The sequence below is a fragment of the Eulemur rufifrons genome, chromosome 28 (genome assembly GCF_041146395.1).
Source record: "Eulemur rufifrons isolate Redbay chromosome 28, OSU_ERuf_1, whole genome shotgun sequence".
Lineage (NCBI taxonomy): Eukaryota > Metazoa > Chordata > Mammalia > Primates > Lemuridae > Eulemur > Eulemur rufifrons.
The window spans coordinates 43,044,460-43,063,832 of record NC_091010.1 but is presented as its reverse complement, the minus strand read 5'-3'; the positions used below and the strand labels follow the sequence as shown (position 1 = coordinate 43,063,832).

General features: G+C 37.0%; 1 protein-coding gene across 2 annotated transcripts in view; it reads left to right on the top strand.

Moving 5' to 3' along the window:
- The first annotated feature begins 1,319 nt into the window (after nucleotides 1-1,319).
- The window catches only part of LOC138376064 (cytochrome P450 2C20-like), a 31,604-nt gene continuing 13,550 nt past the window's right edge, over nucleotides 1,320-19,373 (top strand). The window contains exons 1-5 of one of the 2 annotated variants that reach the window (XM_069460047.1): nucleotides 1,320-1,574; nucleotides 12,965-13,127; nucleotides 13,289-13,438; nucleotides 15,715-15,875; nucleotides 17,046-17,222. In XM_069460047.1, coding sequence (XP_069316148.1) covers nucleotides 1,407-1,574; nucleotides 12,965-13,127; nucleotides 13,289-13,438; nucleotides 15,715-15,875; nucleotides 17,046-17,222 — 819 coding nt within the window. In that variant the 5' untranslated portion in view covers nucleotides 1,320-1,406. The remainder of the gene's footprint in view (nucleotides 1,575-12,964; nucleotides 13,128-13,288; nucleotides 13,439-15,714; nucleotides 15,876-17,045; nucleotides 17,223-19,373) is intronic. The other variant, XM_069460049.1, reaches the window with a different exon arrangement.

The following is a 19,373-nucleotide window of genomic DNA, read 5'->3' as shown; positions in this document are numbered from 1 at the left end:
TTCTCCAAAGTATATATAAGATGGCCAATAAACACATAAAAAGATGCACACCATCACTAATCATTAGGATACTGCAAATCAAAACCACAATGAGATACTGTCTTTCACCCATTAGGGCAGCTGTTATAAAAACACAGGAAATAATCTCTTGATGAGAATGTAGAGAAATTGGAATGATGCTGTCACTATGAAAAACATTATAGTGTTTCCACAAAAAATTAAGAAGAGAATTACCATATAACTCAGCAATTCCACTTCTGGGTATATACCCTAAAGAAATAAATGCAGGGTATAATAAAGATATTTATATACCCCTTTTCATGGCAGCATTATTCACAATAATCCAAAGGTAGAAGTATCCCAAGCGTCCATTGAGCAAGCAACGGATAAACAAAATATGGTGTACACATATAATGGGAGATTATTCAGTCTTTAAAAGAAAGGAAAATCTGACACCTTCTACAACACGAATGTCACTTGAAGACATTATGCAAAGTGAAACAAACCAGTCACAATTATACAAAATTCTGTATAATTCCATGTATTTGAGGTACATAGAAAAGGCAAATTCACAGTGAGAGAAAGTCTCAATGGATTATAATGTAGGTGGTGTCAAGGACAGGAGGAAGTTGAGAATGAGGAGTTATTGTTTAATGATACAAAGTTCAGTTTTGCAAGATGAAAAGAGTATTGACAACAGTGATGTTGGCTGTACAAGGATGTGAGCATATTTAATGCCACTGAACTGTATGCTAAAAATCATTAAACTAGTTAATTTTATGTTATATACATTTTACCACAATTAATAAAATATTATTCACATTCCAAAGAAAACTACCACTTATATTATCTAGACAGTACAATAGAATGAAAATAACTTAAATGAGGTTTCTTTAATAAATCTATCTAAAAACTATAATACAATCAAGACAAAAAAAGAGCACAAGTGAAACCACTCAGGGGAATGTGTTGGTGAACAGCTGTGCACTCATGGACCTCAATTCGTGTAGTTCCTTTTAACAGGTGGCCCCTCCAGAATATGCCTCATTTGGGTTACTCTCTGGTGACTTCCATGAACTGAGTTCTTGTGAGTAATTTCACCAGATTGAAGCAGGGTTACCCATGGGCAGCTGGAACTGATGAAGCTACTCCACCACGACCAGAAGGATGAGCTGCAATCCAGTACAATTATACCAGAATGTCCAGGGTGGGTCACAGAAAGAAGAAGGCTAAAGAACATTTTATTTTTATCTCTCTCAGTGGGCCAAAGTCCACTAGGAAGAAACATCAGCAGATCTAGGTGATTTACTACTTTATATGTCAAAGAGGACACACTGAATTACCAGGGAGCATTATAAAAACCTTGGAGTGCAAGCTCATAGTTCACTCCAGAAGAGAAGTCTGCAATGGACCCAGCTGTGATTCTGGTGCTCTGTCTCTCCAGTTTGCTTCTCCTCTTCCTCTGGAGACAGAGCTCTGGGAGAGGGAAGCTCCCTCCTGGCCCTACTCCTCTCCCAATTATTGGAAATATCTTACAGCTTGATGTTAAGAACAGGAAAAAAACTTTCAGCAATGTAAGTATGCTTTATGTTCCTTCAGTGGCTTGCAAAAGGGTAAGTTATTGGACTTCCATTTTTAAATAAAATATATTCTGCCTATTTAGGTCTCTCACTTCCTTAGTTATATATATTTGTAACCATTTAATTTCCTTTGATGCTATTGTGAAATGTATTGCATCTTTGATTTCATTCTTGGTTTGACTATTAGTGACATATAAAAGCTTCTGATTGTTGTGCATTGATTTTGCATTCTGAGACTTGGTTGAATTCATTTATCAATGCCAGGAGTCTCTTGGTTGAATCATTGGTATTTTCTATATATAATATCATGTTGTCAGCAAAGAGCAATAGTTTCAACTCTTCTGCCCCAGTTTGGATGCTCTTGATTTCTTTCTCCTGTCTGATTGTTCTGACTACGACTTCCAGCAACATGTTGGATAGAGGTGGTGATAGAGGGAAACCTTGTTTTGTTCCAATTCTAAGAGAGAATGCTTTCAATTTTTCCCTGTTCAGTATGACATTGGCTGTGAATTTGTTGTATATGGTTTTAATAATTTTGAGGAATGTCCCATCTATGCCTATTTTGTTAAGGGTTCTTATCATAAAAGGGTGATGAATTTTGTGAAATACTTTTTCTGTGTCTATTGAGAGGATCATATGGTCTTTGTTTTTTCTTTTATTTATATGATGAATTACAGTTATAGGTTTGCATATGTTGAACCATCCTTGCTTCTCTGGCATGAGGCCCATCTGGTTATCATGGATTATTATTATTTTTTTTTGTGCAGTTGACTTCAGTGTGCTAAGATTTTATTGAGAATTTTTACATCTATATTCATAAGGGATAGTTGTCCGTAGTTTTCTTTTTTTGTTGTGTCCTTTCCTGGCTTTGGCATCAAAGTGATATTGGCTTCATAGGATGAGTTGGGGAGGATTCCATCCTTTTTAATGTTGTATATTAATTTCTGCAGTATAGGTACCGGTTCTTCTTTGTAGTTTTGGAACCAAAGAGTTTGTACCCCCATACTATTTTGAAATAAAAAAAAAAAATCACTGGTGTAGAAAATATGTCAAGTCCTTTCAAAGAACAAAATGATTCATGAAACTAGTTCTAGAAAATATTTAAAATACTTCTGGTGAGAGAAAAAAATGGCAGAATAGTGGTGACCTCCTGGCTTTCTGCTCCGAGAGAAGTAGGTGAAGAATTTGGATGGCTACACATGAGTGGATCACTCCCCCCACCGCCCAAGAACAGAGTTGTGAAACTGCAGAGAAACAGCATGGGACACACAACGCAAGTGGGAAAAAAAGGTGCATAGGAGATACGGTGGCAAAGACTGGAGAGTGCAAGACATACAAAAGGGAATAGAGTGTGGGATGGCCATGCCCACCTGGCCAGCCAGGGCAGTGTGATCTGACCCACAGAAGGATGCCTGGCTTCTCTACTGACCTACACACCCACTTAGACTTGAACATGCCTGAAGTCAGTGCAAAGTCCTGGCATGGGAGGACAGGCTCTGTGGAGAGGAGACAACAGTGAGAAACATTTTGAACTCCCTGGTTCTGTGCTGGGACCACGATGGGCAGGGGAGGGACTGGTCTGAGTGGTTACTTCTCACTACCCTGTCAGGGAGTTTGGAGACAGGCACTTCACCCTTGTGGTCAGCATGAGCAGAACAAAGGAGATGAACCCTGAAAAGGGGGTTCTGCTCCTGAAAACCAATGATGATTAGGTGGCTCATGGTGGGAAAGAAAGAGCAGGACCCTCGTCTAGGCAGATGTGAGACTGTGGGACTGTGATGCAGATGAGACAGCTGGCATCCTGCTGATTCAGCCCACTGGGCCAGCATCGGCCACCTCCTGAGTGGTCACACCCATCACTAGCTGTCCACATGTGGGTGTCTGCCATTTTTGGGGTGCACAACTCGGAGATGCTGTGGCATGCTGCAGTTTCAGGCAGCACCCCTCCCCCTTCCTGGGGACTTTCGTGCCAGTGCTGTAGGCTCCACACTTGGAGGTGGGGAGAAGTGAGAAAAGCTGCCTTCTCTGTGCAGCTGGCATGAATCCTCAGGACTTTTGTGCTAAAAAATAGCGCACAACCTGTTGATTTCGATAGCTGGGCTGGTGTTAGCAGGTGAATTTTGAGTGCTTCTCCCCAGTGCTAGTTCTCCAGGGGTGGGGGTCCAAGTAACGCTTGAGAGTGGCAAGACCCTTCCCAAAGATTGGGGCATTCATATACCCCATCCAGGGGACCAGAGCCTAACACAGAGACATTGATAATTGGTTCCTCTATGCACACTATAATCAATGACAGAGAGGGTAATTCCATAGCTTAACACAGTGCCTTCCATCTCAAGCTATTAGAGGGCAGTGGAGTCATACACACAAGTGTGATCCACCAGCTGGGAGCTTACGCTGTGGGACCAAACTCACTAGTCTCCACTGGCAACAGGTGAAGACAACAGGTCAGGGGTAATGCAAATTCCTCAAGTACATCTAAGGCAATACAGAACCAGTGCACCTCTCCCCAGCACTGTCAGGGAACGATCCTTAGGGACTTGGAGATAGGGCCATAAAGCAGTCCTAGCACCCCCAGTTCTCCACCAAGAAGCCTGATAAGAAAGAATCAGTGAAAGAACACAGGAAACATTAAAGATCAGAGAGAAATGTTATGCTGAAGAGAAATCATTAGATCTTCAACACTGGATACCAACTTAAATGAAATTATTAAAATGACAGGTGTATATGGTAGCAGAGGGTTCTAAAAATAGCAGAAAAGGGCTACAGTTCTTAGCAGGAGAGAGAGCGAGGAGCTGTCAGGAAAGCTGAAGGTTACTTTGAGTTAGTCGTCCCAAATGCATTAGCGGAACTGTAAAAATCTGCCACAGAAGGAACAATGATTCATAGTCAGAAAAGTTACTGCAACTTAAACAGGAAACCCTTCTTGTTCAGGACTGTCATAGCCACAGTTTGCAAAAAGTGCAGCTATTGATTAATGCAATGTAGTTTCAATTAGATGTATATTCCTGAGGTATTTTATCTGTTGTAGCCTTTTCTTTTTCTTTTCATTACATCAGGTATATTGCCCTGTAAATTGTGGTAGTGGTATCAGGAATAAAAAATTAAGGAATTTTTAACTTTTCAAAAAAAAATGACAGGGAAATAATTTTGAATATGGATTGTAAGAAAACTCAATAGAATTGAGGAGGAAATAGAAGCTCACACAACGAACTCACAAGAACAATATAGGAAATGAATAAAAAATTGTCTAAAAAATTGAAATATCATGAAAGAACCAAACAGAAGTACTGGAAATGAAAGAGGCATTCAAGGAAGTACAAAACACAGTGGAAAGCCTTAAGGATAGGATGGCTCACACAGAGGAACAAATCTCAGAGCTTGAAGATAATTCCTATGCGCTAAAGAAATCAGATGAAGAAAAAGAACACAGACACCAGAGACAAGAACAGAACAAACAATAAAGGTGGGAGTATGTAAAGAAACAAAATATAAGAATTATAGGTATCCTGCAGAGAGAAGAAGAAACGATACAAGGGCTGGATAAACTATTTCTTGGAATACTGGAGGAAAACCTACCTGGCCAGGCCAGAAATCTAGATACCCCAGTACAAGAAACACATAGAACTCCTGAGAGACTCAATATGAAAGGCAATCACCCCATCACATAGTCATTAGGCTGGACAGAAATAAACATGAAAGAGGCAATCTTTTTAGCAGTAAGACAAAAACAGCAGATAACCTACAAAGGAAAATCTATCAGACTAACTGCAGACTTCTCTGACTGAAACCTTACAAGCCAGAAGGAACTCGACACCCATCCTCAATCTTCTAAAGTGGAATAATGGTCAACGTAGAATTCTTTACCTGGCAAAACTAAGCTTCCATTATGAGGGAGGATGAAAGACTTTCCCAGACAAGCAATCATGGATGGAATTTGCAAAGACCAGACCTGCCCTGCAAGAAGTACTCAGACCTGCATTATACACTGAACAGCACAATAGACACCCACAAAGGTAAAATCACTCAAAAGTTAAAGTCCAGAACGTTGATTCCACAATTACTCAAGAGGTAAAACAAAACAATATGAATTTATCTAGCAATATGAATAGAAATCTACTCCAAATATCAATTCTCTCAATAAATGTGAATGGCTTGAATTGTCCACTGAAGAGACATAGACTGGCTGAGTGGATAAAAAAACAGAAGCCAAGAATCTACTGTCTCCAGGAAATGTATCTTACTCACAAAGACCCTTTAGACTCAAGGTCAAGGGTTGGAAAACAAACTTCCAGGCAAATGAAAACCAAAAGAAAGCTGGGGTAGCTATTCTTATATCAGATAACATAAACTTTAAAATGGCAAAGTGTAGAAAGACAAAGATGGTCACTATATAATGGTGAAGGGAAAAATCCAACAGGAAGACTTAACAATTCTTAATATTTATGCACGCAATGCCACAGCACCCAGATACATAAAGCAAACCCTGGTTGATTGAAATAATGTGATAAACAGTAATACCATAGTAGCTGGGGGTTTTGATACCCCACTGACTAAACTGAACATATCCCACAAGCAGAAAATAAGCAAGAAAAACAATGGACATAAATAGAGATCTAGAACAAATGGGTTCAACAGACATCTAGAGAACATTCCACCCAAATAAAACTGAATATACATTCTTCTCATCAGCTCTTGGAAATTACTCTAAAATTGAACACCTCTTAGGCAACAAATCAGATCTCAACAAATTTAAAAAAATAGAAATTTTACAATGTATTTTCTCAGATCAAGTAGAATAAAATTAGAGATCAATTCCAACAGAAACACTCACCACTTCACAAGATCATGGAAATTAAACAATCTATTGTTGAATGACTATTGGGTGAAGGAAGAGATTGAGATGGAAATCAAAAGATTCTAAGAAATATGTGATAATGGGAACAAAGTTATCAAAATTGGTGGAATACAGCAAAAGCACTCCTGAGAGGAAAACTAATAGAATTAAATGTTCACATCCAAATGACAGAAAGGTCACAAATCAACAAACTAATAAACCATCTCAAGGAACTGGAAAAGGAGGAGCAAATTAATCCTAAACCTAGCAGAAGAAAAGAAATAACTAAGATCAGAACACAACTAAATGACATTTAGAAGAAAAGAACTATATAGAAGGTTAATAAAAACAAAAGTTGGTTTTTCGAATACATAAACAAAATTGACAGCCCTCTTGGTAGACTGACAATAACTATAAAGGAAAGGACTATAATAAACTCAAAGGCCGGGCGCGGTGGCTCACGCCTGTAATCCTAGCACTCTGGGAGGCCGAGGCGGGTGGATCGCTCAAGGTCAGGAGTTCAAGACCAGCCTGAGCGAGACCCCATCTCTACTAAAAATAGAAAGACATTATATGGACAACTAAAAATCTATATAGAAAAAATTAGCCGGGCATGGTGGCACATGCCTGTAGTCCCAGCTACTCGGGAGGCTGAGGCAGTAGGATCGCTTATGCCGAGGAGTCTGAGGTTGCTGTGAGCTAAGCTGATGCCACGGCACTCACTCTAGCCTGGGCAACAAAGTGAGACTCTGTCTCAACAAAAAAAAAATAAAAAAATAAAAAAATAAATAAACTCAAGTAGAAATGAAAAAGGAGAGATCACTACAGACATCTTGGAAATATAAAACATTATCTTTGACTATTATAAAAATCTATATGCCCCAAAACTCCAAAATGTGGAGGAAATGGACAAATACTTTGAAACACACAATCCTCGTAGGCTAAATCTGGAATAAATAGGATTCCTGAATAGACCAACATCAAGCACAGAAACTGAAGCAGCAGTTAAAAATCTTCCAACAAATAAAGTCCTGGACCACCTGTATTTAACAAACTTACAAAGAAGAATTCATACCTATACTGCAGAAATTATTCCACAACATTGGGAATGATGGTATTCTCTGAAACTCATTCTATGAAGCCAATATCACCTTCATACCAAAGCCAGAAAAGGACATAACAAAAAAAAAAGAAAACTACTGACCAATATTCCCCATGAATATAGATGACAAAATACTCAGCAAAATCTTAGCAAACCGAATCCAACAGCACATGAAAAAGATAATTCATCATGACCAGGTGGGCTTTATTCAAGTGATGCAAGTTTGGTTCAACATACACAAATCTATAAATGCAATTCACCACATAAATAAAGGCAAGAACAAAGACCATCTGATACTCTCCATAGATACAGAAAAACATTTCACAGAATCCAGCACACTTTTATAATAAAAACTCTTAATAAAATAGGCATAGATGGGACATACCTATAAATTATTAAAGCCATGTATGATACACCCACAGCCAATATCATAGTGAATGGGGAAAAATTGAAAGCATTCCCACTTAGAACCAGAACCAGACAACGTTGTGCATTATCTCCACTTCTATTCAACATAGTGCTGGAAGTCCTTGCCAGAGCAATCAGACAAGAGAGGGGAATTAAGGGTGTCCAAACACAGGCAGAAGAGGTCAAACTCTTAGTCTTTGCTGACTGTTATGATATTATATCTAGAATATCTCAAGCATTAAACCAAGAGACTACTGGAATTGACAAATTAATTTAGTAAAGTGTCAGGATACAAAATCAATGCACAGAAATCCATGGCATCCATATACACCAATGACAGTCAAGCCAACAATCAAATGAAATATGCAACACCTTTCACAATAGCATCAAAGAAAATTAAATATTTAGGAATGTATTTAATGAAGGATGTGAGAAACACATAGAGGGAGAACTGCAAAACACTCAGAAAAGAAATTGTAGAAGATGTAAACAGATAGAAAACCCTACCATGTTCATAGATTGACAGAATCACTATTGTTAAAATGTCCATACTACCTAAAGTGATCTACAGAACTAATGCAATCCCTATCAAAATACCATCATCAGTTTACAGATCTAGAAAAAATAATTCTACGCTTTGTATGGAACTAGAGAAGATCTCGTATAGCCAAAGCAATCTTAAGCAAAAACAACAAATTGGGAGGCATCAGTCTACCAGACTTCAAGCTTTAATACAAGGTTATAACTAAGGAGAACACCATGGGACTGGCACAAGAACAGAGATATAGACCTTTGGAACTGGACTGAGAACCCATGTATAAAACCATGCTGATATTGTCATCTAATCTTTCACGAAGCAGACAAAAATATACACTAGGGTAAAGAACCTCTATTCAATAAATGGTGCTGAGACAACTGGATAACCACATGCAGAAGATTGAAACTGGATCCCCACCTCTCACCTCTCACAAAAATAACTCATAATGGATAACAGACTTATACCTGAGGCATGAAACCTTAAGAATTCTAGAAGAAAATGGGGGGGGGGACTCTTATAGACATCAGCCTAGGGAAAGAATTTATGAGGAAGATCCCCCAAAGCAATCAGCAGCAACAAAAATAAATAAATGGGACCTGATCAAATTAAAAAGCTTCTGCATAGCCAAGGAAACATTCATTAGAGTGAATAGACAACCTACAGAATGGTAGAAAATATTTCCATTCTACACATCCGACAAAGGGCTGATAACAAGAATCTATATATAACTTAAGTTAACAAGAAAAAAATCAAACAACCCCATCAAAAAGTGGGCAAAGGACACGAACAGAAACTTTTCAAAAGAAGACAGAATAATGACCAGTAAACATAAAAAATTGCTCGAAATCTCCAATCATTAGGGAAATGCAAATCAAAACCACAATAAGATAATCACCTAACTCCAGTGAGAATGGCCTTTATTAAAAAATCCCAAAACAGGAAATGCTGGCATGGATGTGGAGAGATTGGAGCACTCTTACACAGCTGGTAGGACTGCAAATTAGTACCACTCCTGCGTAAAGTAATTTGGAGATACCTAAAAGAGCTAAAAATAGATATAACATTTGATCCAGTAATTGCACTACTAGGCATCTACCCAAGGAAAAATAAGACATTCTACAATAAAGATATCTTCACCCAAATGTTCATGGCAGCACAATTCACAATTGCAAAGATGTGGAAAAAACCCAAGTGCCCATCAATACATGAACGGAGTAATAAAATGTGGTATATGTATACCATGGAATGCTACTCAATTACAAAAAACAGTCATGATCTAGCACCTCTTATATTAGCCTGGATAGAGCTTGAGCCCATCCTTTGAAGTGAGGTATCACAAGAATGGAAAAACAAGCATCACATGTACTTGCCATCAAATTGGTACTAACTGATCAACACTACAGTGCTCACATTGTAGTAATATTCACTGGGTGCCAGTCAGGTGGGAGGGGGTTGTGGGGCTTGGTAAACTCACAACTAATGGATGGTAGCACACTGTAGTGGGGAAGGATATGCTTGTAGCCCTGGCTTGGATGAGGCAAAGGACTTATAAGTAACCAAAATGTATGTACCACCATAATATTCCGAAACAAACAAACAAAAAAAAAAAAAAAAAGAAAGAAAGGAAAAAAAAAAAGTAAAATATCTACTGGCAAAAAAAAAAAAAATCCTTCTATTTACCTGTTATTTTAAGTCCACAAGTGTATGTTTTAGAGAAATTTTTTAAGGTATATAAAGTATAAAAATGTAAAAAAATACAAGCTCATCAAATTGTATTTTTAAAGGTGGTTTACCTTTTTTAAATAAATTAATTTTGTAATGTGTAAAATAAAATATTGAAATGGAAAAATAATAAATAAAATATATTCCTGGAAGTATACTGCTATAATAGATCATTGTAAAGCAACATAATCCCTACAAACTTTGATGCTTCTGTTGTCTTTTCTAGTCTGTTACTGTCAGAAATAATGGAATCGGGAAATGAATTTTGTGAGTAGAGGAACATTGAGGTTGTATGGTAAAACCAAAATAACATAGTGGCAATGGTTTGGAGTGCTGTGTCCAATCTTTGTATTGTAGCCATTTGGTATGATTTTTGGCTCAAGGTAAATGATAGGAAAACTGTGTGTGATTAGAGATTTTATTCAATAAATCAGAATACTCATGGGTTTTATTCAGAATAGCCATGAAAATTGAACTTCTCTGAATAATGAATTTATGTCTGACATCAAAGAAATAGCTACAGGCTCAGGATGAGCATAAGTGAATGAAAGAAAAAAGTGATGAGTCAGGGCACAATGAGTGGTATCAGAATTCTTTTGGGTTCTGCAGAAAGCTGCTCTCTGTGGCCCAGAATGCTGGTGGATGGAAAATGTTCTGCCAGGAGATGTTACATGTCCTGATTCTGCCTCTGTGATGCTCACTCTTTCAGCATCAATAATAATAGCAGATCCCAAAGAGGTCTGGGTATTAGAATCATCTGTTGTGACTTTTAAAAATATATAAGGTTTTAGTGTTGAGTAAGGGTACTGAGTGGGGATCCCCACAGCAACATCTACTCATGTGGTCCCGAAGCAGTCAGTTGGGTACTGGTCTCAAGGCAGACATGAGGGAATGATAAATTACTCAAGGATAAGAGTTTGAATAAGCAGAGCTTGAAATTTGGATATTCTGTACATCACCTCAGGGACACTGAAAATGAATTTGGAATTCTCTGACCTGAGTCTCTTTATTTGTAAAACAGGACAAATAAACCTGCTAAATGTATTGAGATGAGAACTTTTTAATTGCAAAATATTAAAGGGGTACAAGTATTTTTGTTAAAGGGATAAATTGTGTCATGCTGAAGTCAAGGCTTTGGTGTACTTGTCACCAGAGCAGTGTTCCTTATACCAGATAAATGCATTTTTATTTCTCACTGCCCTCCCATACTCCCCCCTTCTTGATTTCCAATATCCTTTACGTCTCTTTGTGGCAGTGTTTACCCATTCTTTATCTCCACTTATTAGTGAGAACATGTGATGTTTGTTTTTCCATTGCTAAGGTATTTCATTTAAGATAATGGTCTTCACTTCCATCCAAGTTGCTCTAAAGGGCATTATGTCATTCCTTTTCATGGCTGAATACCATTCCATGGTGTGAGTGTGTGTGTGTATGTGTGTGTTTGCCTTTTTGAAATTATGAGTTCTTTTCCTTTGAGTAGATAACCAGTCATGGGATTGTTGGATCAATTGGTAGATCAACTTTTAGTTCTTTGATGAATCTTCATACTGTTTTCCATAGAGATTTTACTAGTACACAGTCCCACCAACAATGCATAGTCATTCCTTTTCCAGTGCATCCATGCCATGATGCATTGTTTTCAGACTTTTCTATAAGGGCCATTCTGACAGGGGTAATATGAAATCTCATTGTGTTTTTAATTTGCATTTCTGTGGTGATTAGTGATGTTGAGCATTTTTTCATGTGTTTCTTGGCCATTTCTCTATCTTCTTTTGAGAAAATTCTGTTCATGTCTTTTGGCCATTCTCTAATGGGTTATTAGTTTTTAGTTACTGACTTGTTTGAATTCCTTGTACATTCTGGATGTTAGTCCTTTGTTGGGTATAGAGTTTGCAAATATTTTCCCTCATTCTGTAGATTGTTTAGTCTCTTGATTTTTTTTCTTGCTGTGCAGAAACTTTTTAATTTCATTGCCCCATTTATTAATTTGTTTTCATTGCTGTGTTTTCCATCTGGGTCTTATTCATAAATTCTTTGCCTAAGCCAATGTCTAGAAGAGTTTTTCCTAATTTTCCTTCTAGAACTTTTATGGTTTTAGGTCTTACATTTAAGTCTTTAATCCATGATGTATTAAGTTTTTTATGTTATAAGAGAGGGAAGGATCCTGCTCCATTCTTTTGTATGTGGCTATCTAATTTTCCCAGCACTATTTATTGAATAGGGCCTCCTTTTTCCAGCATATGTTTTTGACTGCTTTGTGACAATTCAGTTGGTCATAGCTATGTGGTTTTATATCTGAGGTCTCTACTGTGCTCCATTGAATTATGTCATTACATTTACACCAGTGCCATGATGTTCAGGTTATTACAGCCTTTTAATATAATTTGAAGTTAGGTAAGGTGATGTCTCCAGATTTATTCTTTTTGCATAAGTTTGCTTTGGCTATTCACACTCTTCTTTGGTTTCACATGAAGATTAGGATTAATTTATCTGGATCTGTGAAAAGTGACATTGGTATTTTGATGGGATTGACAATATAAGAATCAATTGTAATCTGTGTCCCAATTGCCAGGGCCATTACAGGGCACACTGGAGATCATTGATTAGTGGCCGATATGACTATCACCATCTCATTTATGTATAAAATTCAGACATATTTGAATCTGTGTGTGGCAGAATAAAAACATTAAATAATATAGTTATAATATCAGTCTGAATCAGGCACAAAATACAGACTGAATAGTGACTTCTTTTGCTGTTATTTGCATCCTGCTTCCCAGTTCTCAAAAGTCTATGGCCCTGTGTTCACTGTGTACTTTGGCATGAAGCCCGCTGTGGTGTTACATGGATATGAAGCAGTGAAGGAAGCCCTGATTGATCATGGAGAAGAGTTTTCTGGAAGAGGCCTTTCCCCACTTACTGAAAGAACTAGTAAAGGACTTGGTAAGTGTACATGTGCCTGAGTCAGCAGTGGTAAAGGGGTAGGGAGGATGGAAACATAGCTTGGTTGGACAGAGCTTGGCCCACTCACATGACTGTGGAGTGTCAGCTCCCTCCTCCTTGCCTGGAATTTCCCTCCTAGTTTCTGTATCCCATTCTGGTAGGAATCATTTTCAGCAATGGAAATAGATGGAAGGAGATCCGGCGCTTCACCCTCATGACCCTGCGGAATTTCGGGATGGGGAAGAGGACCATTGAGGAACGTGTCCAAGAAGAGGCCCGCTGCCTTGTGGACGAGTTGAGAAAAACCAAGGGTGGGTAAATCTCTACTGTATCAATGACCTCTACAGACTGCTATTTTCTCTAATGATATCCTTGGGCACATTCAGGGGTGGCCAGATCTTTCATTATGAGTCTTGGTTGTCAGCCCTATAGTGGAAAAGGGAAGTTTGAAGCGAAGAGCCCAGGGAACTTGAGTGCATCTGGGCTGCATGTACAGGCATCATTATGTATACAGTGTGGACATAAAAGGTCATTTAATCTGATTTTTCTCCTTAACTTGTGTCTTTGTTTTCAAATCAGAAATCATGAGTTTAGGTTTTGAGTTCATTTTCAGAAAGTGTTAAAGAGCAATGCTATTTCCATAGTATAAATGTAAGTTACCTATTTCAGAACATTTCACCAGAGAATACGTGGCAAATGGTCATGGTGGGAATGATCCTATCACACACTTACAGAGCACCTACCACGTGACTTGTGCTTACATTTAATTGGACTATGTTTGCATGGTTAGCCTCACTGACATATCTGGGTGTTTCTGCCAGGCCCTGCTACGGTTCTGGCCAGTGAGGATTCTATGTATGGTTTTATTTGCTTAGGTATATCTCAGTGCAATTCTTATTAGTTATAATTTCTGTAGAGATTCAGCACTATTCCAAAAATACCAGCATTACTTATTTCTGGGTTATCATTACTTACTGTATGGATTTCTCTTTTTTGAGCAAATATATTTTGTAGCATAATTCTGAGAAACACAGAAATAATTTATAAATTATTTGTTTAACTAGATTTCAACTATTATCAATAACTCTTTACCTTTTCTTTCCTAAGAGTACTTTGGCTCTGTTTTCAGTTTTTCTTATCTCTTTTCCCTCTGTTTATTGGATTTAGTTTAGATTTTTATGGTAATTATTTTCCTCCCATTTCCAATTCTACTAACCTATGAAGTGCGGGTTACAATGAATCCCGCTCAGATTTAGAATCTGAGCATATCAGCTCAGATTCTAAATTACCCTTTTAAAAATTCTCTCTTTCAAATGAAGTGAAAGGAAAGATTGAAAATCAGTTTTTATCTGTGCCAGTGCACACACATACAGACAGAGGCACGCACACACAGACACAATCCCAAGGCTTCACAAATTACCCGCCTCCTCTTTGGCTGAAATACAACTTTTTCTGAAAGCTTAGAAACCTGTAATGTTGAAAGGAACCTGGCATAGAAGCAGCTAACTTAACGGGTTTCCTATTGTTCAATGTCCCACCATTTATTTGGAGCACTTTTGATTGAAGTCATTCTTATTTAGGGTCTTCAGATGTGTGTTTCGGAAATTTTACATATAAAATTTACTGATCACTTAATTACGATATTTTCATGTTAGAGACACTGTACCAAAAGGACAACCTTTCTTATAATTTAATTTCTTTACCTATAATATGACAGACTTGGCTTAAGTTATGGTCAAATTTTAAAATTTATTAAAACATACTTCTTTTGAAGGCTATAGAGAGCATTATCCCAGAATTCACAAAGAGTGGTTTTGCTCAAATGAATTAAATTTGGAGGATGACTGGAAATTATGGAGGCTAACTTACTAAGGAAGGAAGTTTTTAAAAAATGATTAAAATGAGAAATGGAAAGGCTTCGTTTATCAATAATTTGTTGGCTTGCCTAACTTGTATTTATATTTGAAATAAAAATTACTCATTTTATTTTATTAGATACACAAATCAATCTTACATTTAGTGTTCGTTTGTATTAGTTTTTCATCTCCTGTAACATGGCTATATTGTACGTTTCACATTTTTTCTTTACAGTGCAGGATTCACCCACAGTCTCTCTTTAGTTCCTTTCTACTGTTTCAACACAGGATTCTTTCAGCTATTCGTTATGTATAAATACTTTGCACGTCCAAATTATTCACTCCTTTTCTATCTCTGTGCTTTAGTGTGCACAGCCTTTGAAGACAGATGTGACTCTGCTGTACAAACTTGGATCATTAGCTTTTAAAAATGTTTTCTCTTTCCTTCCAATATAATATACACTTTGGCTTAAAAGAGTATAAGTAAAGGCAATGGATGTGAATTGCCACATGTGAAATTCCATTATTTAACCAGTGAGGTTGTAATGTTCAACTCAGGTTTAAGGTAGAAGTGAGGTGCTTTGATTTCCCATGTGCTGAATTTAATTTTTGATGTTAGGGGAATTTGTTGGTCAGATATTTCTTAAAATCTCAAAATTAGATTTATCTCTTAAAAAAGACAAATTGTTTAATGTTCTTATAGTATTTTAAATTGGTTTTGAATTTTTTAGCCTCATCCTGTGATCCTACATTTATCCTGGGTTGTGCTCCCTGCAATGTGATCTGCTCCATCATTTTCCAGAATCGTTTTGATTACAAAGATCAGAATTTTCTTACCTTGATGGAGAGGTTAGATAAAAACTTCAAAATGCAAAGCTCCCCATGGATCCAGGTGAGTCTGGGATTTCTTCTTCCTGAGAAACCACTTATGCTCTTTTCTCTGACAAATCTAAAATTCTACATGGACCAAGATTTCAGGTGCATGTCTGAATACTGCTGTCCTTCCCAGAGATTTATGAAGTGACCATCTGGAATAGATGGCTGAGCCCTTTATTTTACACACAGAAAGTGAATGCCCAAATGTAGGGCTGGATTTCAAGCCCATTAGATCCCTGACCAGTAGCTTTTCCACTCACCCCCAAAGCCCAACTTCTATAAGGTACTTGGGTGACAGCCCAAAATATGCCTATATTATATGATACACTTCCAGGCCCTTTTTGAAGACTTCCATTACTCATAAGTCTTGTCCTCAACACTTAGAGAACTCTTCATAGTATTACTTGGCAAAGGTATCCTAATTTAAGAAGAGAATATCTCCTGCAAGGACTACAACTATTTGAGACCATAGAAACAGGCAGAAAACATTGCCTAATGCAGGGGTGTTTGATGCCTCAGATGGGAGCCTAGCTGACAACTGGGTTAAGGATGACAAAATGAATGTTTTTATGGTGTATGAACCAGAAACAAGCATCACAATGTTATTCTGTGCTGAATTGGCATGATGTACACTCTGCCTAAAGAATAATTGTTTTGTCTTAGAGAAGTTATTGAACTAGTCTGATGTACTGTTGGCTTTCAAGATACTTTTGAGAACCACCCCTCTTCTTAAATGCTGATTCCATTTCTGAGGCTGCTTTAAAGAAAGAAAAACAGCAACGACCGGTTTTCTGGTCTCAATCAGGTTGCCCAAACTCCCTTAACCTCTGCTGTCATCTACAAAATGTGAATGCTAATAATCTATGCCATGTTATCTTACAAGGTTGTAGGGAAGAATTGGTGTGAAAATTGAGAGAACTGATGAAAAAGTGTTTCATGCAATAAAAACGATGTATGAGTCTAGGAAATGATTAACATTTTTGATTCTCAGGTCAGAATTTTCTCCTTTGAATCTTTTTATAAGCATAGAGGGTTACTATATGTGCACAATAAAAATATATTTGTCAATATGGACCCCATGTTTTACATATAGTAATACCTATAATTTCTTAGCACGGCTTGGTATAGGGTATATATGTTTTTGTTACACGTTTTTTATTAAATAAATTATTGTGCTCTATTTTAGCTCTGCAATAATTTTCCTATTCTCACTGATTATTTCCCTGGAATTCATAACAAATTATTTGAAAACATTGCTCTTACAAGAAGTTATATTTTGGAGAAAATAAAAGAACACCAAGTATCACTGGATGTTAATAATCCTCGGGACTTTATTGATTGTTTCCTGATCAAAATGGAGCAGGTAAAATGTTAGCAGCAATTCAGTCATTTGATTATTTATGCAATGTGTTGTTCATTGAGTAGTTCTTTAATGTACTTGGGTTTAAATGGTCAGGCCTCAATTCTTTGCAAGCATATAAAATGCATATTGTATTTATGAATCTGCACTAAGCATCATAGAAAATGGACAATTAAATTGTCTCATAGGTAGAATGCATTGATTTCTTTAAATAAAAATAATCTACCTGAAGACAAGAGAATTTACTTCTCATATGAAATGGAAATAATTGCAACGTAGTTAGAAAATATAAAATATGATGCCATTGGATGAAGATGGGCAGCATCATTGCATACAGTGTATGGAAGAATGACTCAACCTAGGTGGGCTTCCTCCATGTCCTGCAGATTGAAATAGACCTGAAAATATTTGCAGTGAGGTATAGGAGCTGAGTTTTTAGTTAGGTTGAATGGTTTATGTAGAGGTATAGACGTGTGTCATGGGAGAAGTAGGTAGATGGAAGAGGGAAAGTTTGATTGAGTGTAATCTAAACTGAGTTTGCACAGATAAGAACTTGGAGGCTGCTGTCTATCAGGTAAGCTTTTAACATAAATCCTGTCATCACTGCATTATTTATTGAGAGGCTATTTTTTCTCTATTGAACTGTCTTGGTCAAAAAACAATAGACTACAAATGTGAGGGTTTATTCTTGGGCTCTCAATTCTACTCCATTGATCTGTATGTCTGTCCTTATGCGAGTTGTGCAGTATATTGAAGTCGTAATTGCTGTAGCGTTTCGTTAACTTTTCATATCACAAACTATGAGTTCTCCAAGTTTCTTGTTCTTTTCCCAGACTATTTTGGCTATTCTGCATCCCTTGCATCTTTGTATGAGTTTTAGGATGAGCTGGTCAACTTTCAAAGAAACCAGTGTGTATTTTGACAAGGGTCACATTAAATCTGTAGTAATTCAGGAAGTGCTGACATTTTAAAATTGAGGCAAAATTCATGTAACATGCAATTAGTCTATATAAAGTGTACACTTTAATGGCATTTATTGTATTCACAATGTTGTGCAACCACCAGCTATCTCTAGTTTCAAAATCTTTTCATCATCCCAGAAAGCATACCAAATGCATTCATGATCATTCCCCATTCCCCACCCCATAATGTAGTAACCTTTAATCTACTTTCTGCCTCAGTGGATTTGCCTATCATGGATATAGCATACAAAAAGGACTCAGAGTGTGTGTGACCATTTGTTTCTGGCTTCTTTCATTTAACATAGTGATTTGGAGGCTGACCTAAATTGTAGAATATATCGTTATGTTATTCTTTTTTGTGACTGAATAATTTTCCATTTTCCATGCATTCATACAATAATTTAAGCTTCATCAGTTTGTGGGCACTTGTGTTATTTGTATTATAAATAATGCTGCTATGAACATTTGAGTACATGTTTCTTCATGGATATTTTTCATTTTTCTTAAGTATAGTCCTAGGATTGGAATTTCTGAGTCACATGGCAATTTTAGGGTTACCTTTTTTAAAAACAAGTAAGTCTTTCTGCAGTGAATGCAATATTTTACATTCTTACCAGTAATCTGCAAGGGTTCCTATCTGTACATAATTGTTACTACTTGTAATTTTGTAATTTTTGTGTCACTGAAAGTGATTTTGACTTGCTTGCCCTTCATGACCAAAGATATTGAGCATCTTTTCCCATGCTGTTTCTCATTTACATATCTTCTTTGCACAAATGGTATTCAAGTCCTGTGCTCATTTTTTAAATTGAGTTTCACGTCGTCTTGTTGTTGAGCTGTAAGAATTGTTTATATAATCTTCACATTAAACCCATTAAAGTGTTTAACCCATATTAAATAAATGATATGAAAATACTTCCTCCCATTCAGTAGGTTGTCAGTTTATATTTCAATTATGTCCTTTGATGTGCAAATATTTTAATTTTGATGAAGTTCAGTGTATCTATTTTTTCTTTTGGTCATTTAGTATCATATCTATGAATACATTGGCAAATCTGAAGGCATTAAGATTTACCCTGATATTTTATTATGGGACTTTCATAGTTTTAATTCCTATCCTTGAATTTTCATCTACATTCAGAATTATTTTGAGTATGGCATGAGGGATGGGGCCAACTTCTTTCCCTTGCAT